The sequence below is a fragment of the Microplitis mediator genome, chromosome 10, assembly GCF_029852145.1.
Source record: "Microplitis mediator isolate UGA2020A chromosome 10, iyMicMedi2.1, whole genome shotgun sequence".
Classification (NCBI taxonomy): domain Eukaryota; kingdom Metazoa; phylum Arthropoda; class Insecta; order Hymenoptera; family Braconidae; genus Microplitis; species Microplitis mediator.
The window spans coordinates 4,110,671-4,130,678 of record NC_079978.1 but is presented as its reverse complement, the minus strand read 5'-3'; the positions used below and the strand labels follow the sequence as shown (position 1 = coordinate 4,130,678).

At 33.1% G+C, this 20,008-nt stretch overlaps 1 protein-coding gene across 1 annotated transcript; it reads right to left on the bottom strand.

Annotated features, from left to right (window-relative positions):
* Positions 1-15,592: 15,592 nt before the first annotated feature.
* On the bottom strand, positions 15,593-16,828 carry LOC130675763 (uncharacterized). The gene has a single exon (XM_057481604.1). The coding sequence runs from the start codon at positions 16,826-16,828 to the stop codon at positions 15,593-15,595; it is 1,236 nt and encodes a 411-aa protein (XP_057337587.1).
* Between the last annotated feature and the right edge of the window lie 3,180 nt (positions 16,829-20,008).

The window sequence follows — 20,008 nt, the reverse complement described above, 5'->3', positions numbered from 1 at the left end:
ACTAAAAATGTTAGTTTTACCACTTTTTTACGATATAGGCAGCCAGATTTTTTCCACATAAACTTTTGGTGGCCTATCCATGCCTATCGAATTGAGTGACAGGGTTATTTGGAAACTTCTATTATTATCACGGCGATGAATTCGCGAATATCAAATAAATGTCAAAGTCAGATTTATCCGGGTAAAGTTTTCAACGAATTCCAAACAATTTAAAGAACAAAGTGTCGAGAAGCACCAGCAGCCAGTGAAAAAGTGCAAGTTTAAGTACATAAAATAAAGAAAAAGAAAAAGTTATAAAACGAAAAAGAACAAGAGGAATAATAAGATGAGAAGATGAAAGGAGGGATGCAAATAACAAAAATCTTGTTCCCGTAAGAGCTGGAATGGAATTTCACTATATATAAGTGAAGGAGGAGTAATAACGGCAAAGTTCAATAATTAAGAGTGAACCCTAGCCTAGGTCGTTCAAGTTTCTCCGCTCCGGCATCGTTAATATTAAATTTCTTCATCGCTAAGATGCCAGAATAATGCGCCGCGAACTTTGAGATATCTTGCAGCGCAACTTATACCTCTTTGACTATATACAATCTAATAATATGTAACACCTTTCTATTTAATTTGTTTAACCGAACTTTACGCATGCTCTTATATGCGTAAAATATATAGTTAATTTAATAGATTGACAAAATTAAAATATTTTTAGTCCGCTTAATTAAAAGCTGTATTGAATTTGAGCTAACGATGTTTGTTCTAGCTGTTAGAGTTATTGGTTCTGTAAATTAATATAATTAACTCGGTAAATTATTTAATTTAAAATAACGAACCGAGGAGATAGAGAAAGACAAAGAGAGAGAAGTAAAGTGGGTTTCATTAAGAGGGTGTTGTTTAGCAACTATTAAACGGTCGATAACTAGAGAGGCTGTGTCGTGTTGGCCGATGTGGCCTCACCGCGACTCCATTCGATTTCTGTTTCCTGTCGCCTCTGCACTACACCACGCTATAGTCTGGGCGAATAGAGCTGATGCTAGTCGGCTCATCGACTCTACCTTGCTTTGATCTCAATAGAACACTCGCAATGTCGTCATCATCATCACCATGACCGTCATCATCATTATCATCATCATCATGCCCTATATACATTCACTCAATCACAGCCCTCCGTATCACTCAACCGAGTCGACAATTGTTTACGAAACTAAATTCAAGAGTAAATCATACAAATTCATCTATTATACAAATTCACCCGTTCATTTACGGTTAATTAAAATAATTTAAGTTATTCAAGTTACGGTTTAAACATTTTAGTTTTACAGCGTAATTAATTAAAGTATAAAATTATAACAGTGTAATACGAGTATTTAATTTGGCTTAACTGCAAGGAATGAAGGATAAAAAATGTAGAGGAAGTAAGAGTTAAAAAAAAAAATTAAATGAAAAAAAATATGAGGATAAAATAAAACGATCTTAACAGAAGATAGGTATATTAATCGAAGTGCAAACTCACCACAAGTTCCGCTTGGATTCCCCGGGTGGTTGTTCGCTCTTGCTCTCTCGCTATTCCTACAAAACTCATCGCGTATCCGTGATTTATGCCGCAAAGTACTCGCAAAGTTCACTGAGCTTTTTGGGGGAGAAATACGCCGCACTCCACTAATTGCAACGAGACCTATTCCCCTTCATTCGTTCAATTCAGTTTTGCACCACCTGCCTTGCATTTCTCTCTCTCTCTTTTTCTTCCTCTTATTATTTCATTGCTCTTATTCTCGGGCACATTGTCTTCTCTTCTGATTAATTCAACGATTTTGTTCGTGGATTCCCCCAACGCAACTAAAAATAACTTAAATAAATTTATAAATTTGTTGTTTTTATTTTTAATATTCATGTTCAATTTATGTTCCCTGAAAAATTTTTTATAGCTTAGCGGGGAATTGGGTATTAAAGTTGTAAGATAAGATAAAAAAATTTGATTAAAATTATAAATAAATTTTTATTTTTAGAACAAATATCGATGAGAAATAATTGGACCCTAATTATGAAGTATTGATCATAAAAGCTTCAAAAATTCTTTCCCTCGGTATATAGAAATAATTAATAAGCCTAATATTCCTTAGACAATAGACTATTCATTCAGTATATAAGCTCTTGAGATTATTTGCAATGCTCTCGTGAGGATAAAACAAATTTTCAGACGATTTTAATAGCTTATGCGTTGCAGGAACTAAATCCTTCTTACTCTATCTCATTAAATATATATCTATGTATGTGTATAAAAAGTCCCGGCCTGTGGTCTACACACAATATATCTCACACAAAGATCTAGCTCTGATATATGAGTGCCATAGTGAGACACATACAAAAGCACCAATTCTATAGACACCCGACGACAGGAGAAAACGCCCTTGAATTGTGTTGGTTCTTCTTTTGTACGTCCAGAAAGGACTCGTTCTACTCTCAAGCATCCTTCTCCTTATATATCATATACATATAAGTCTATGTGAATGTAAGTATATAATGTATACACACTCAAGCTGGAATTTTTTTGTCGGGCATCTGTAAAGTTGAACGAAATGCAGACACTCGAACAAAACATATACACCAAAAAAACGTTATTGAAATAATTCGCTCTGACATTACTCGATCGAGCGGTAAAAATATGCATTTATATATTGAAAAATACAATATAAATGTATAGTAAAAACAAAGAGAAAATATAAACAATAATATATGGTGAATTCTCCGTGTGCGAGTCGATAATAATGAATTTTAAAAATGATATGATTATAAACATACATATTTACATTCGTAATTTCTGTAGTTGGTATGCAAATATGCAAGTCTATCAATAAAAGAATTGCGTTAGCAATCATGTGTTCACTTGAGTACGATGAGCACTTTTTTATACTTAGCAAAAATTTAACATAAATTTTAATTGGTGAGAAAAAACTTCTATTTGATCTTTATACATTTAAATATATAATCAAGTTTTTTAAAAATAATTATTGAAAATTAAAGAATTATAATTAGCAGTTTATTGTCACAAACGAGTGAGAATTAAATTAATTATGCAAAATATTCTTGTTAAAGTTTTTGTAAAACAAAAAAAATCTGAAAACCGCTCAGGGAGCTCGGAAACATTATTACTTGTAAATTTTTGTGCTCTTCCGGCCGGTAAAACATACCTTCACTAAAAAACTATAATTTTTGTCCGACGATATTTTTTGATGGAATGAACCGATTTGAACGTTCTTGTGGCAACCGAAATGGCTCAACAAAACTTAAAACTGATTACATTTTGAGGCGAATCGGGCAAGTGGTTTATAAGTTATACGCAAAAAACCAAAAACAAAAAAAATTTTTAATTTTTATTCATCGTATAACTCGTAAACTACAGGATCGATCTACCCCAAAATCTAATCAATTCTCAGTTTTGGTGAGCTCTTTCGATTGTCACCAAGAACGTTCAAATCGGTTGATTCGTTCCAAAGATATCGTCGGAAAAAAAAGTTTACACACACACACACACACATACATCGTCGACATCTGATAAAAACTCGATTTTTGAAAATCGAACCGAAACCAATAACTTCCCTTTTTTTGAAAATTTGCAATTTTTTCAGCGGGAAGTTAAGAAAAAATATTTGAGACTTTTTAAATTTGTAATGAACTTCAGACCGTTAAATTTTTAGTGAAAAATCAATTATTGATAAAATGAATATCATAAATAATGAAGATAATATTTTAGCATTCAATTTTCAGCATATGTCGCATTATAGGTACACCGTACATTTTTTATTACTATAATATCCACAGCAGGATCTCATATATCTCGGAAAAGACATTGAAATAGCGTTCACAAACATTCACTTGTGCAGCTCTACGTACACACACTCAAGACAAAAATATGTACATATATATACACACATGGAATAACGTCTTTTTTCTTCGGCACTCCAACTGAATGGCTCATTTTTTTCCAAACCTAGTTGCCCTATCTCTTGAGTTTTTCTTTAGCATGGGTGTGAAATAAAAAAAATATATAAAAAACGTCTTATGCGATACCGCAGACACCCCCAACAGAGCATCAACCCAAATGACGAATGAAAAAGTACACAGGCTTTATGTGGTGCGATAACACGTCGGTACCATAGAAATCATTAGCATAGACTGTAAATTTATCTGTATGCTTTTGACATGATCAAAAACTAATATTTTTCCGCAGGAAAATAATACTCTTCTTCATTATTTATGAAACTAATTTTTATTAAGTTACTATTTAAAAAATATTATTTAACTAGAATTAAAGTATTATTAAATTTTTCTACCATAATACTATTATCAGGCTTATTATGGTCGGTGTGCGGTGAAGCGATAATCGATTATGGTGTAGAAGGAGGAAGTTACCTAAAGTCTTGACAAAGTTTCATGACGCACTCGCGATATTAAGTAAAGCCAGATTAACCTGCTGCCCAAATTGGCGAACTTTCGGTACAGTTAATTATGTTATAAAGAGAGTACCATGAGTTGAGTTAAGAGACACTAAGGGGAATTGGAATTGAAAGGATAAAAGAGGACGAGAGAAAAGATTACGGATAAAATAAAACGACTTTATGTTTATTACAATACGGATAGAAAGTAAATTCCTACTAAAAACCTCTTTTTTAAATCGCAAATAGAAAATTTATTTATTTTCTGTAATTGTAAGCGAAAAGTTAAATACTTTGCGCATTCAGGATTAAGCCTACTGTTTAACGTCCCGATTCTATCCTATTACAGCCCTCGCCTATTACATAAAAAAAATAAATAAAAATACAAAATAGGTTTTTTTTGGTTGCCCGATTTTTGTTTAGCCAAAATAAGCCAAGAAAAAAAACTATTAAAGCAACACGAAAATTTTTTACTGAAAATAAATGGTCTATTTCTTCTATTACGTTACCAAAAAAAGTAGGGGCTGAGAGAGCATAAAGAAGTAATTATCAATCTTGTGAATAACAATAAAATCTAGACGGAAATGAAATCTATTTGACTAGCTTACATCATCTCTCTTCTATTACTTGGTAGAAAACTCACCCATTTCTTGTTCTCTACTTGGTGCAAAAGCTCCGGAAACTCCTGCCAGCGCTTTGTACTCTTTGTTTGACTTGCCCTCTAACTACTCGCTCGTACCTTATATTTTACTTTTAACCCGTTCCACCGTTCTCTGTTCATGGTCTCTACCTCAGTCAGCTTTCCTCTTCACTCTTGCCCCCTCCCCTTGCCCTTTTCCTCAACAACCCCTTAGAGGGGTAACTAAACTATTGAAAAGTGGTAGAACCGTCTCACTGTCAGCCCAGTCCTCTCTTTTACTCTCCATTCCGCTTACTCTCTTTCACTTACTCCATTCTCTCTTACTTTCTCTTTCTGCCAAACGTATTATGTCTTTGTCTGACTTGCGATTAAATTTTGTCGGCGAACTTTTCGTTTGAGTAAGGGTAATTTGCCATGATTTCTATTACCAACTCTCGTGAACATTTGACACACAGAACACAACTTTTAGAAAATTTGTTTTCTCCTTTATTTTTATACGTCTCGATTGCTCAAATAATTTCGTTCCTTTAACTATCGACAAACAGACAAATTTAATGAGCCTTTTTTCATAAATCAATTTTATTTTTATTAACAAAAAAAAAAAGCGAACGAAACTCCATAAACTTTGAATTAAAGTAAGTAAGGAAAAATTTATATTATACCAAATACCCAAGTGTGTTCATCCTAAAGTGCGTTATAGAGATAAATTTTCCTTATCCCAAGGACATAAAAAATAATAATCTCTAGTATTTTTTTGAATCCACTTAATCTCTTGAACTACTTCCTTAATCATTCGCGTTTCGCATAATTTAATCATCGAACTTGACATTTTCCTATTACGTTAACTTGCTCTTAAAATGAACTGCTTACTTTGAAATTCTAATAGTAGAAGCTAAGATCAGACATCTATTTTTTAAATTTATTTATATCTTTATAATTTACTGTATGAAAATTATTTTCAACTTTTAATCCAAATAGAGAATAATTATATATAAATCCTGAGGCAACGTATTTAAAGCTGCTCGTTAGAAAAAGTCATACCTTTTTTATTTCCTCATGTGTACAGAGCGTATAAAAAAAAAAAAAAACGGTTCACTAAAAAAAAAGCTAACTAAAGTCCAGTCTCGTTGATGTTGCTGATAGGTTCCTGATGGTTCTACAGGACCTCGTCGTTTTTGTGTCGTACTACCGTAGAACCTTCCGCTCTGCATGGTTATTCAAACGGAAGAGATACCCAGACCTACGCTGTCGACGTACATAAATAAATCGTTAGTCGTATATGTCTACACACATCCACAATATATTTATATCCATACATAACCCAGCCATTTAATATTTTTTTACTATGATGATGTGGAATTTTTTCGTGCCATCAAAGCTCGAAATGTTGATCACTCGTTGAAATAAAATATAAAAATGTAATTGGATTTAAGTAATTAAATTTGTATTGCAGTGAAGAGAGAAAAGTTGATGGGTTTATTAAGTAAAACTTGTTTTCAACACTGAATAATATAATAATAAAGTCACTATTTTCTCGACGATTAACTCAACAGGAAAAGGAGTAAAAAAATTTACAAGGATGTTGGATAGAGCTGAGTGTGTGTATGTGTGTAACATAAGTCCAATTTACTTACATACTTGAACATCGTCGGTGTATTTGCTTGTGATACCTCGACTTGTGGGTCCATTTTTCTCGACTAATGCACACTCGCATTAGCGTCATCCAAGTCACTCTTTACGAGAGGGAAAATTATAATTTCCTGAGAAGAAAAAATCTCCGTTGAATTTACTGCTGACGCGATATGTACACCTCGTTGTACCAAGAGCTTGACAGCATCCGGTTTTCATAGATCCCATTCTACCGCCTATTTTATCCTCGTTTTATATTTTTTTCTTATGCGCCGTACTCGCTAACCATTAGCCTATCTATCATTGCCAATGAATAGTGTACGTTAATGTTGAATGAAAAAATAATAAAAAAAACGTTGACATTCCCTCTGTACCTTTAAGATATCTTGACTTTAGTAGAAGATAAATTCATCTTCTTCGGAGTTTTACCACCGAGAGTGCAAATATTCATAAAGATATTCGTCAGGCGTGAGGGAGATTCCTCATTATTTTCCGCTTTCTCAGAAGACGTCGTCGTCGTCGCAAACGGAAAGCGAAAACGAAGAAACGACAAAAATGAAGAAAAAGAACAAGTTTGAGGAAAAAAAAATACATTTTTTTAACGGATTTTTCTCTCGTTGCTATCATCCAAAAGGGCTTTTTCAATCTCCCCGTCGATTCTCTGGCGAGAGGCCACGCCGTAAACATCACCCAGACTTGCTTGAAATACGGCGACGAATAAAAATAAAATAAAGGAGAGTAATGAAAAAGACAGAGTAAAACGGACACTGAAAAAAAGGGGAATTTTATTCAATTTAACTTGAAGAAGAAGAAGAAGAAGGCGACAATGGGATTGAATGTAATTTATGATAAAGGATGCCAATAGTTCCTGTACAGTGACGAAAACAATGGACGAACAATGATATCTATATATATATATATAATTGTGTATATATATGACAGTGGGTTAAACGGGAATGACAAGACGAAGTATGTGGTCAAGCCGGAAAATAAACCGCAATCGCTTTATCTATTCAACCTACTGTACCAAGCAAGATATACGTGCTTCACGCATCACCGTCTAATGCGGATTCTACGCCACCGCACTCACCGTTAAATCCGTCTATCTTTTGTTAAATCATTCCATCCCTTTTGTCCCGGATACCACATAAACAGACAATTGTTTTTAGAAAATAATAATAATAATAATAATAATAATAATACTGCTATGCAAATACTTAAAATTAAGTTTCCCGTATTCTCGGGTATCATATCACTCATAAGCGATACCACTTCCAACATAATGCATGTATTGTTTCAGGTCAAAGTGCTCTAAAGCCTAGTATTAACAAATAGTACTCATAATTTCGTACTGTTATTTATGTATGCATGATATATAAATTAAATGCCAGTTGCTAATGAGTTGACGTCCTAATAAACACTAACATGAACGACGTAATGCTCGACTGCTTCGGATGTTAGTCAGTCTCACTAACAAGTCCTGATGTAGCTAGTGTAACTAACACAAGTATACGACTCTAGTCTGTAGATGTAGACTTATACATATATATGTATATGTATATGTATATTTGAGACGTACGACTGACTCACAAACGTGTATGCTATTAATTCGGATTCACCCGCTGTGGCAGTTTACTGTGGGCAAACCCAGAACACGTTTGGCTGGCGATGGGACACGCGTTACATGCCACCGTTAAGCTACACAATCGCGGGCATGTGGATGCATCTGTTTTACAAACATAAAAAAAAGTTGTCACACTGGTAGATAATTACAGGTATTGTAATATTTGTAGTTATGTTGTTTGTTTCTCGGGGGATCATTGATGTGATATAATTTAAGGAATAATTTAATAAACATATTTGAAGATATTTATGAACTAAAAATAACTTTTGTTCATAAGAAATTTGAATTTATTATTAAATTAATATTGTGTCAAGTATTTGAAATATATTCATACTTTAAAACTATTAACAAACTAAAACAATCAATGTCAAAATTTGACTTTGATTATTTCGTTTAAATTATGCATAAGTTTAAATTACAATCTGACTAATTTATATAGTCAGATTATAAAACTTTCTCTCTTGTATATTATTCTGTACAACTATGCATACATATAATATTTTGGCTTATTATTAATCTACGGTATTCAATTTTATTGAATTGACCTTAAATTTATTATGTATAGAAATATACAAAGCGAATAAAAATATTTTTTTGTTCCTGTACACGTTTTTTATTCTTTTTTTTATATTTATTAATATAATAAATTTAAAAGAATAAACCGCGTATAGTTTTTTTGGTGTAATAGATTGGATTGTAAAATTGGAAAAGAGAAAAAAAAACCAAATAAACGTGGAATAGAGATGTCATGGCATCAGGATAATACACTCGATGACAAAACAGAACGCTGGTATAAGAACACCGATGCTGGGACAATGGAAAAGCAGAGATATTATTATTCCACAACGCGTAATCCGGGTGTCCGAGCGAATATTCGACGCAGCCGGCGCCGGATTCGATTGCATTTAAAGTACCTCATTCATGGGGCTGGCTAGCTGGTCACGGTGCCAAGCTATAGCGCAGCTAGTAGTTGCAACCCGATAAAAATATATCTATTGGTACGATTAAATACCGCCCGTAATGCTACGTGCTCAATCCGATCATGAGTCACACACATTACTATTATATCCCCCGTATATATCTGTTATGCCGCGATGAAGAAATAAAGCCGCAGTGGTTTTAGTTCGATTGTGGTCAGACCAATTATTAAATTGTGTTTTATTTTTTAATAAATAAAAATTATTGTACTTTTGGAATTTATAAGATTTTTTTTTACATTTTATGGGAAAAAATATATAACCTACTACTGAGAAAAGTTCAATTACATCAAAATTACATACTGTAGGTTCATTTTCACGCCCACCAAAAACAGACCGCGGAACTCGAAACGAACTCACGCTACCCAACTTAAAGCCAAGGCAGTAGTGTCTACACGGAAAGAGCCCGAGTCGAAATATTAGACGTAAGTTGAACGTTCTTAACGTTTCAAACGTAAATTGAACGTTCTTAATGTTTTAAACGTAAAGTGAACGTTTTTAACACGTTTTGAAAGTAAATTGAACGATTGTTTTGTATTTTGGTTCTTAAAAAATTGGTAATTTCATAAGTTATGATTTTAGTTTAATGATAACATTAATTAATTTATTTCAATATTTGTAATTACAATTTTCATAACCTTGATATCATAATATATGAACAGGTATAAATATATAGTGTTAAAGATAGAAGTATAAAATTGAAAAAAATTTTTTTTCAAAATACGAATTTTTTATTTAAGAGCCAGAGAGGTGGACGACAAAATTTTACGGAATTGACGTGATTATAATCCAGGAGTACAATATCGATGAAAAAAATTTTTCGGTATGCTTATGTTTTCTTATTGTTTATTGTTGTATACTTATAATATAGACTTATTGTAAGTCTAAATAGGTTTTAATTACGTTTTTGATTTATGATACTCCAATCTACGTTGAAAGCTGTCAAATTGAGTTTTTAATGTCCAAAACGTTCAATTTACATTTGAAACGTTGAAAACGTTCAATTTACGTCTAATATTTCGACTCGGGAGATTTTCGTTAAAAATTACCGTTATATTCACTGTAATCGGGGGACAAATGGCACGATCTAATCATTTGTCAGTAAGTGAGATAATTTTCAACTTTTTTTCAACAAATTTTACCGTAGTCTACTGTAAATTTTATTCGGTTTTCGGTTAATTTTATGAAGTCTCCCATGAAATAAATAAATTTTTTCGTAATTTTTATTTCAAAAATGGTAGTAAATAAAAGTGCCGCATTATGTCCCACGGTTACAGTGAATTTAACGGTAATTTTGAAAAAAAATTTTTTTCCGTGTAAAATAGTCTCCAAATATTAAATTTTTATGAAACGACGTCAAGTAGATGGGATGATAAAAAAAGAAAAAAAATTAATTTTCAATAAGACCTGAGTATAAAATAGGAATTTAATTATAAACCTGAGGAACTCCAATTTCAAAGTGACAAATTCGTAGCTACATTCACCTGGATAAATTTGCACGGCATTTAATCATTCAATAATTAAATCTACGTAATGAGAATTTATTATATCCGAAGAAAATTAAATGATTTTTAATGTAAATATTTCAAAGCAATATACGAATGGTATTTTTTAATGACGTGTAATTAGTTCAATTAAATTTATTATCCGTTTCGATTTTATAAATTATGAATAAATTAATTGTCAAAAGGTTGCATGTATTTTTAATGAACAGATTGACATTTTAATTAAGCTATGAAATTTTAAGAGCAGAAATCGTTAGCTTCTTTTCGGTAAAAAAATTTTTTATATAATTACTTAATGAATAAAAATAAATATTACTTCCGTAAAATTCTAAGCCGAAGTAACTTTTTACGGAATTGAGTAAATAAAAAAAATATATTTCTTAATTAAAATTAAAAAATGATAAATTATGTATATTTTTTTAATTTATCTAAGTGATGGTAAAAATGTAAAGCTTAATTAAAATTTATTATTGCTACGGATACTTGAATTCTCGTTGAGTAAAAATGTCAGACATTAAGTCGCCCTTCTTATTTTTAAATTCTCGTTGTTACTACTGTACTTTAATCCTGTATTATACGTATATAATAAAGTATTTCTGCTCGGGGTTATTCTCGGATGTTCATTCGCACACACACATCAATTCCACCAGTAGGCAGTAGGTACGCGAATGAGCTTGCGAGTTTAAAAACTCGGTCACGCGGCTGTTAGTCGCTCAATTTAATAAAACAGTCGTGAATATATTTATGTATATTTTTCGTTCCGTGACTTTTTAAACTTATAATAAAAATAAAAATAATAAAACAAAAAAAAAATCGTGAAAAACTACTCGTTAAATAATTCCGAATATGAACTTAACTTTATTATATATAACACACGTTAGTTTATTGCTGCTGTTATTGTTGTTGTAATATATTGTCTACTGGTGGTTGTTTCATTTTTCAATTGTTGAGAAAGCCCGCTTGGCAAAGAAATGACCCAGGTGTCACACAGTCCGCACAAATTTTATTATTTTTTTTTTTTTATTTCGGCATTTTTTTTACTTCATTTTTTGTGTCCGAACCGCAATCCAATTCTGCGGTAGGAAAACTAATAAAAAAATAAAAATAAAATAAATCGAAAAATAATAATAAAAAAAAAAGTACACGATGATAAATCTCTGGAGGTACGATGAAACTGCAGACCTATGGAAGTGAATCATGGGAGCGCGAGTCGTGCAATTGGAAACCTGGTAAAACGTGTACCTATACACACATTCCTGGCGTAAAGTACGTTACGATTGAGAAGTATAAGTTGCCGGCGTTGGGTGGCGTTCTATATAAATATACATATATACTATATATGTATATAAATACAGACGCACAGAGAGTCACAGTTTTCAAACTAATTTCGCTGTACTATTTCCTGCCATCCTCGTAAAACCTTTATACCATTATCGCGGATGCTTGACATTTTCCATTTAACTTTCTCTCAATTATAATGAACAAACTAACGAGTGATCGCTGACTCGTAATAGAGTTTATCCCCAAACGCTCGACCTTTTTCTCTGCATAAAATACATACATAAACTTATGAGCTTGTCTAATTAATGCACTTTTGATCAGCTTTGTCGCTAACTTTCGTTATTTGTTTAGCTTTTGCATCGACAAATTCATCTAAACTCATCTTACCCAATAAAAGAATTTTATTTTTTAAAATCTATATTAGTTATAATTTTCTTTCCGAAAATTATACTATTGCTGAAAAAATAATCATACAAAGTCCAATTAAATTTTAAATTTCGATGAGGTCAGATGGTCTGTTCATATAGATGTACGTGTGTAAATATGATATTTTTTGAAGAACTCAATAATTCAATGTGATTTTTTTTTTTTTTTTTTATGAAGCTTTAGATTTCTATTGGATAGAAATAGATCCCTATTGAATATCACCATTGAAATTATTTTCGTTAAATTATAATAAATATAATGAAAGTAGGAACTTAAAAAAAAAAAATCGAAAAATTTACGTCAAAGATATACATGCATTAGGATTAAATGTTTAAGCCAATTAACAATAATTTAGAGAACCTCCATCTCGAAAATAATTATTTATACATTTTCCAGTGACGAAGCAAAGCTGAATAATATCATTTAAAGTAGATTTATTCTGTTAATAAAATAAGAATTCGTGATAAGGCATTGTCTGGAAGTTGCCAAGCGTTAATTGAATGAAAAAGTTATTTGAGTTGAGAATTAAAAACCTCACTGTGATAATTAATTACTCATAACACGAAAATTTTTTGATTTTCTTAATTAATTTGTTTGACATAATTATTTTTTTTTTGTCACAATTAATTTAAAAAATTAATCTCAGCTTATGACAACCCATTGATGTTTTAAAATATGTGATCTTAGCCGCTGTGACTGCTACTTTTTTTTTGTAATTTATAAAAAATTTATAAGAGAAATTTTTTACTGCATAACTATAAAAAGTCACTCGAAACGTTTGATCGCAATTTTTGCAATTGAAAAGCTCAAAAATAATTAAATTAATTATTTACCTTGAGAATTTAATATATTTTTTAGTATTAGGTTATTTAAGTCAAAAGATTCGCGAATAAAGAAAAAAAGAGGTAATCAAAGAATTTTATGTTCTATTCCTGTACTTAATATATATACAATGAAAAAGTACTGTTACAATAAAAAAGCAGCTCCATTAATTGGAAAGCATCTAAAAAATTTGATCCTCGGAGAAAGTCAATTTAATAAAAAAAAAAAAAAAATGTTTTCATTAAGGGTTCATTGTTTTTTTCTGTTTTGTCATCGAGCTTTTGAAAATCGAATTATTATTGACGTGCGTCACGAAAAAAATAACATCAATAAAACATTATCTGTACATTTTCCGACACAGTGAAGTAATGTTAAATGTCGAAAAAAGGAATAAAACATTTCGTGGAGTGCAAAAAATTTATATACGGTTGAACAAATAAATAGCGTCAATAACGTAAACCCTCGGCCATACGTCACAGAGTGATACAAGTTGTCACAGTTGGTAGAGAATATTGGGTTCGTATTGCAAGCTTTTATACACCCACATGGATTCACACAAAAGTCTGCATACAATTGGATTTTATACACATATCTACACAAATACCCACGTAGATGTAGTATAATATATGAGTAGATAAACAGGGGGAGTTCTGCTCCCCGATAATATAGAGATCTGCTTTACCGACCTCGGGTTCGTGTTTATGTTAAACTGTTTTACCTAGGCTAGTACTTGCGGTCGATAATGTAGATGGGTCTGTTTTACCGACATCACTTTCGAGCTTATCTGGGGCCTTGTTGACATTCGTTTGATGCTAATTGTGGAACATTTGGCGCTAATTGTTATCTATTTGAGCTTATCTAGGACCTTGTTGACATCCATTTGATGCTAATATGTTATGCAGTTATTGGCGGTCGGTAATGTAGGATCGGTGTTTTGAACTTATGTATACCCGAGCTTCCAACCCCCCTAGTTGAGCTCATTCCTACTTGTTGAGCTAATATTTTCTTGAATGCGTCATCTATTGCGCAGTTTCTGTTTGATGATGCAATTACGAACTTTCTGGATTTTCAGTGCGTCATTTTCTGCGCAGTTTCTGAGAATATGACGTCATCTACTGCGCAGTTAATGTAGGATGACGCAATACTTTCCCTCTGTGACGTCATTTCAGCATAGTAGGGATAAATGTATAAAGCCACACGCAGAATTGTGCCGGCCATTCAGTATTAATTTGGAGTCTGTGAAATTCGTAAAGTGACAGTTAATTATGGAGATTTTCGTTGACTTCGAGGGATTCTACACGCTAGATGATGCTTTCGTGGTGAAAGAGCTTGCCACAGTTCCTCTGGGTGGTGAAGAAAGTTTTTTGATTGGTGCTGGGCAAGCTATGTTTGAGCCACCGGTTAAATATCAAGATGAAGTGTTTGTATTGGAAAGCAAAGATTTCTGGCAGCGAAATCATGGCATCAGTTGGAACTATGGTACTTATCCATATTCAGACATCAAGGAAATGCTGTTGAAGACCCTTCAAGGTACCACATATGCCTATGTTTTGGGTAAGGAGAAGCAGGGATGGCTTGAATCTATGATTGATAAATCAGTCGAAGTTATTGACCTGAGTAAAATGAGATTTGTCCAGCGAGTGGAAGATTATGATTTTTCACAATACTGCCATCTCAAGGAGAAACACACAAAAAAGTTTAACTACGCATGTGCCTTCGAAACAGTACAGAAGATGAAACGTTGGTTTCTCCACTACTGGGGTCTATTTCCGTCGCTGAAGAAGTCACTGCAGCTATTCTATCAGTTGCAGTCATTGTTGAAAATGGCTCCACAAGACATAGCATGCTTGGACGAAAAGTTTATTCTACAATTTACAAAAGAAGAAATCAACAGTGCTTGGTCAAAACTTCCTCTACACATGCAAACAGATTCAAGGTTCATCGGATACACAAGATGCATCGATCACTACAGTACACTGAGTGACGATACGTTGGAGGGTCCATATCCATACAAGAAGGATTGTTATCAATGTAATTCTGATTTTAACTTTGATGATTTCTTATTATCCTAACTTATTTTAATTAGGGTTAAAGAGAAATAAATGAATAAAAACATTTTTTTGTTTACAAATCAAGTTTTTTTTATTTATTATTCTTAATCACATATAGTTTTTTTTTAATAATAATACAGGTTCGATTACACTTGTCTGGATGTCAAACTTCACACATACATATAGTGGGTGTTGGATTAAATTGAATTAACATCATATTAGTTTTCTAACACTGCTGCTTATGGGATTATACTCTATAATTCGATCGTGAATAATTAAACAGTAAGCTGCTGTCTGGTTGGGAAACTGATTTACCGATTCAAATTCCAGCCGTATATCCACTGGCCCCGATTTAATCGATTCGTTTTGTTTCGAACAGTCAATAATGTACAATGGTGCTTTTTCAAGGAATTGTTTTTTCATCAGCAGTGGTTCAGGTTCTTTACCGTAATAACTGATTTGAAAATTAATGTACATATCATACAGTAAGGCATACTGATTATTAGCAATATTTAGATTTAAGTTCCCATAAGGATAACTCTGAGAGTTTAAAAATAATTTTATATCTCTGATATCACAATGATCAAACTCGCTGGCATTTTTAGTAGCATCATTTTTTCTTTCAGTCTGGAATCCTAGGATTACAAATCGAGGCTTCTCAAGTTGCGTTGATGTTTTGACTGTCCAAATGTGTTTTGAAGTATTCGGTAACAATGGATATTCATACAACTCCCAAGCACGAAAACTGATTGATATAGCTGGATCATTTGTGATAAAATTCAACACTTGAATTTTTTGTTTGTCTGACATAGTCACATACGGTACAATCCACTCGATTTTTTGCAAAGTTATTTTAACAGCTTCAGGATTAGCCCCAGCAGCTGGTGCAGCTACAACGTAGGCATTCAAATCAGCATTTGATCGTATTAAGATAAGTTCATGTTTAGCGTTAATGATAACTTTTTGGTAATCTTCAGCAAATCCAAGTAGAAGACTCAGGGGTACAGATACATCAAAGTAGCCATGGTCATTGTGCAATTTGTTAACATTTCCAGCTATAATCCATCCGGCATTTTCCAGTGTATTTTGTTGTGCAGGACTCAGAGATGCGTATCCTTTCATGAGACTCGTGATGCCAACATTTTTGTTTCGATCAATCTCGACAGCATTGAGTTCATAGCGTATTTCTTCAAACATATGACAAACTGCCATGCTGACCATTTGTGTAGTTGCACTAACAGCTGTTCCATCAGCCTTGGTTAATTTTCCATAAATATGTAATGTACTTTTACTCGGAAGTAAGCACAGATCTTGATGTTGAACAGCAATTCTGATTTCATCGCTGTTGTTGAATGTTGATGAAGCATATGGAAGATGGGCATGCGCTTCATAGTGTGCAATTGACTCATCAAAAATTATCGGTTGTTGAATATTTAATATTTCGGCCATTTTTAATTTTTTTTATAACGACTATCTCCTATTGTACCGTATTTATTGCCTTTTTCTGGACCGTTGTATTTTTGACCTCTTAAGTTTCCTGGTGTGTATTTATTGGTATTATCTTTATCGTTTTTAAAATCTGTACCGTACCTACGTTGTTCGCTTTCTAAATATTTCTTGAGATTATTTGTTGCCTGATTGTTCGCCATCTATGATTTCCGCAATGGAATAATACAACTAAGGCCACAAAAATTAATTTTTATCTTAGAAAATTTCCACGTAATTTTAATCCAAGACTTTTTAGGAATTGTGCGTTTTGACGTGTTAACACCTTGAGAGGACGTCGATGACTGATTGGTTTTGGACATGGTGTCAAGTTTTTATAACCGTGTCCTGTTTTAATATTAAATACAATGCCCATGATTTCATAAGCTTTTTATATGTAGTCTTATGGTTATAGTTTCACGTCGAAAATTTACTAATCTCCCATCCTGATCAACTATGTGAAGCCGTAAATTATGTATTGCTTGTACAGCGACTGGTAGGTAAATGATGTTTGCAGGTACCTCTACTATCTTATATCCTGGAGGCACACTCGGGAAAAATTCATGGATTGTATGATTTTTGTATCCATTTATATAAGCACCAGTGGTGATATTACACTCAACTCTCAAAGCATTAATTTTAAGTATAGCCACTGGTAAATCAGATGAGTGGGTCTTGTGAGGTTCAAGAATACGATTTGTAAATCCCAATAGTTGACCAATAGAATCTTTAGGTATAAAATTTATTGGTTTATCACACTTTATTTCACTTTTTAATTCATTATTATTGGCTTTTATATTGATACTGAGGTTTGGTAAAGATTTACGTATATATTTTTCTATATCTGTAATTTCATAACTTCCAGTGGGTATTGTTATTACTTTTTCATAGTCAAGTTGTTCAGGATCCATATTGTTACTCGCTGAGACCTCATTCCTCTCAATCATGACTATATTCCGTTTAGTTTTCTTCTTATCGATACTGTTGCTTTCGATACTATTAGTGTCAATACTATCCAGAGGATATGTCACGTAGAATTTATTAGCACCATCATCAATATTGGGTATTGAATTAAATGTCAGTAGCTCCACAAGTCCAAGAACATAATTTTTATTTGGTGATAATTCGATTGGAGGAAAATAATTAGCCTCCAATATGGAAGAGGATCCGGAAAGTGTCAATGTCAATGATTCAGCCATGACTGGTACACTGCAAGCTGAGTCACTTTAATTTATAGTTGTCCCCTGAGAAATTTAAGACACAAATGACCACATATGATTGTATCAAAGTTTTGGAATCTTTTGTGATTATATTTTACGCTACCAACATCGAGATATTCCATTAATTCTTGTGGTGGTTGTAAATTACCAAAGCTGTCAAAGTAAATAACTTTATTAGCATTTTTCTTGTATGCAACCCAATGAGTACCAGGTCCGTTTTTATCATCAAGATTGACAATTGCTGATTCATTTTTTCTTGGACCAGACTTTGGTAACTCATTTCTCATAAATACACCACGGAAATGAGGAATTTTTAGCGCCTTGGCATATTTTAACAAGTCGATGTTTGTGAGTGCTCGATGTGGTAGCTTTAATTGTTTTTTTGTTTTATCTTTTTTTGTCCTCTGCCTACTCGGTGATAAGGATCTAAATACAGACCCATACCTTTTCTGTAAGGTTTCAAGTACAAGCCTTTACCCATAGCTAACTCTTCCATTTTTAAATTATGACGCTTGCTCTCTTCTAATTTTCTTTTAGCAGCATTTGCATCGTTGACAGCTTTTGCTATACCAGCAGCACCACCAGCCAAAGCTCCTGTTGCACTCAGGCCAGCAAATAGTGGTATTAAAAATGGTAGGGCACCACCAGTTTTAGATGGGACTGGTAAAATTCGTGGCAGTCTGATATTTTTTTTTCCACCAGATTTCTTAACAGTTTGACGAGCACTTTTCAGTGCTGTTTTAATAGGATCACCGCCAGTATGCATAGAATTTTTAGCTGCTGAGATAACTTGCCTCAGCGCTATTTTTGACTTCTTGCTGGTTTTTCTCTTCTTTGCCCCCATTCCAAATCTTTTTTTCACCTTCATGATTGTGTTCACACTCCAAGCAGCAGCTTTTTCACCAATACCAGCGTCCACGGCTTGAAATCGTTGCCACGCTTTTTCAGCAAGTATTTTATCAGCCTCGTGACGTGCTTCCAAGTTTTCACGATTATTCGAGTATGCAATATCGTGTTCTTTACACGCTGCGTCCAGAGGATTGATACCGGGATCACCACGAGCTAATCTTTTAAGTAATTTTGTGCCCGGCCCACAGTACTGGTATCCAGGTATGTGTAGTTCAAACGGTAGTTTATTGATGATACTGTTAACGATACCTTTACCTTGAGCTTTTATACATCTGCTCTCCATCGCAGTAGCATTATGACTGATGACAAAATGATATAAAACCTGGTACTTATAGTCTGAGCGGTTAAGTCACTAGTAGGTCAGTGAACGATCAACATGGAATTCAAGAAGCAGGCTGCCGAGTTGCCAGTAATTGACTTTGATCAAATTGTTCACGGTACAGGTTTGAAGAAGATTAAAAGGCATGGTGCTTTGTTGCCAAACAGTGTACGTGCTATTTTTTGTGGCCCATCAAATTGTGGAAAGACAAATGCTCTGCTCTCACTTATTATTCATCCCAATGGTTTGAGATTTGACAACATTTACCTTTATTCAAAATCTCTCAATCAACCAAAGTACAAATTTTTAGAATCACTACTAAAACCAATAGAAGGTATCGGTTTTTTTCCATTTAATGAACATGAAGAAGTAGTAAAACCTGAGAATGCAAGACCAAACTCCCTCATGATATTTGACGATGTTGCGTGTGAGAAACAAGATCATATCAGAGCATACTTTTGTATGGGTCGACACAAAAACATAGATAGTTTTTATCTCTGCCAAACTTACACACGTATTCCAAAACATTTGATCCGTGACAATGCAAATTTTCTAGTTCTCTTTCGTCAAGATGAAATGAATCTGAAACATCTGTATGATGACCATGTGAATACTGACATGCCATACAATTCATTTAAAGACTTGTGCTCAGCATGCTGGAATGATGACAAATATGGTTTTGTAGTGATTGACAAA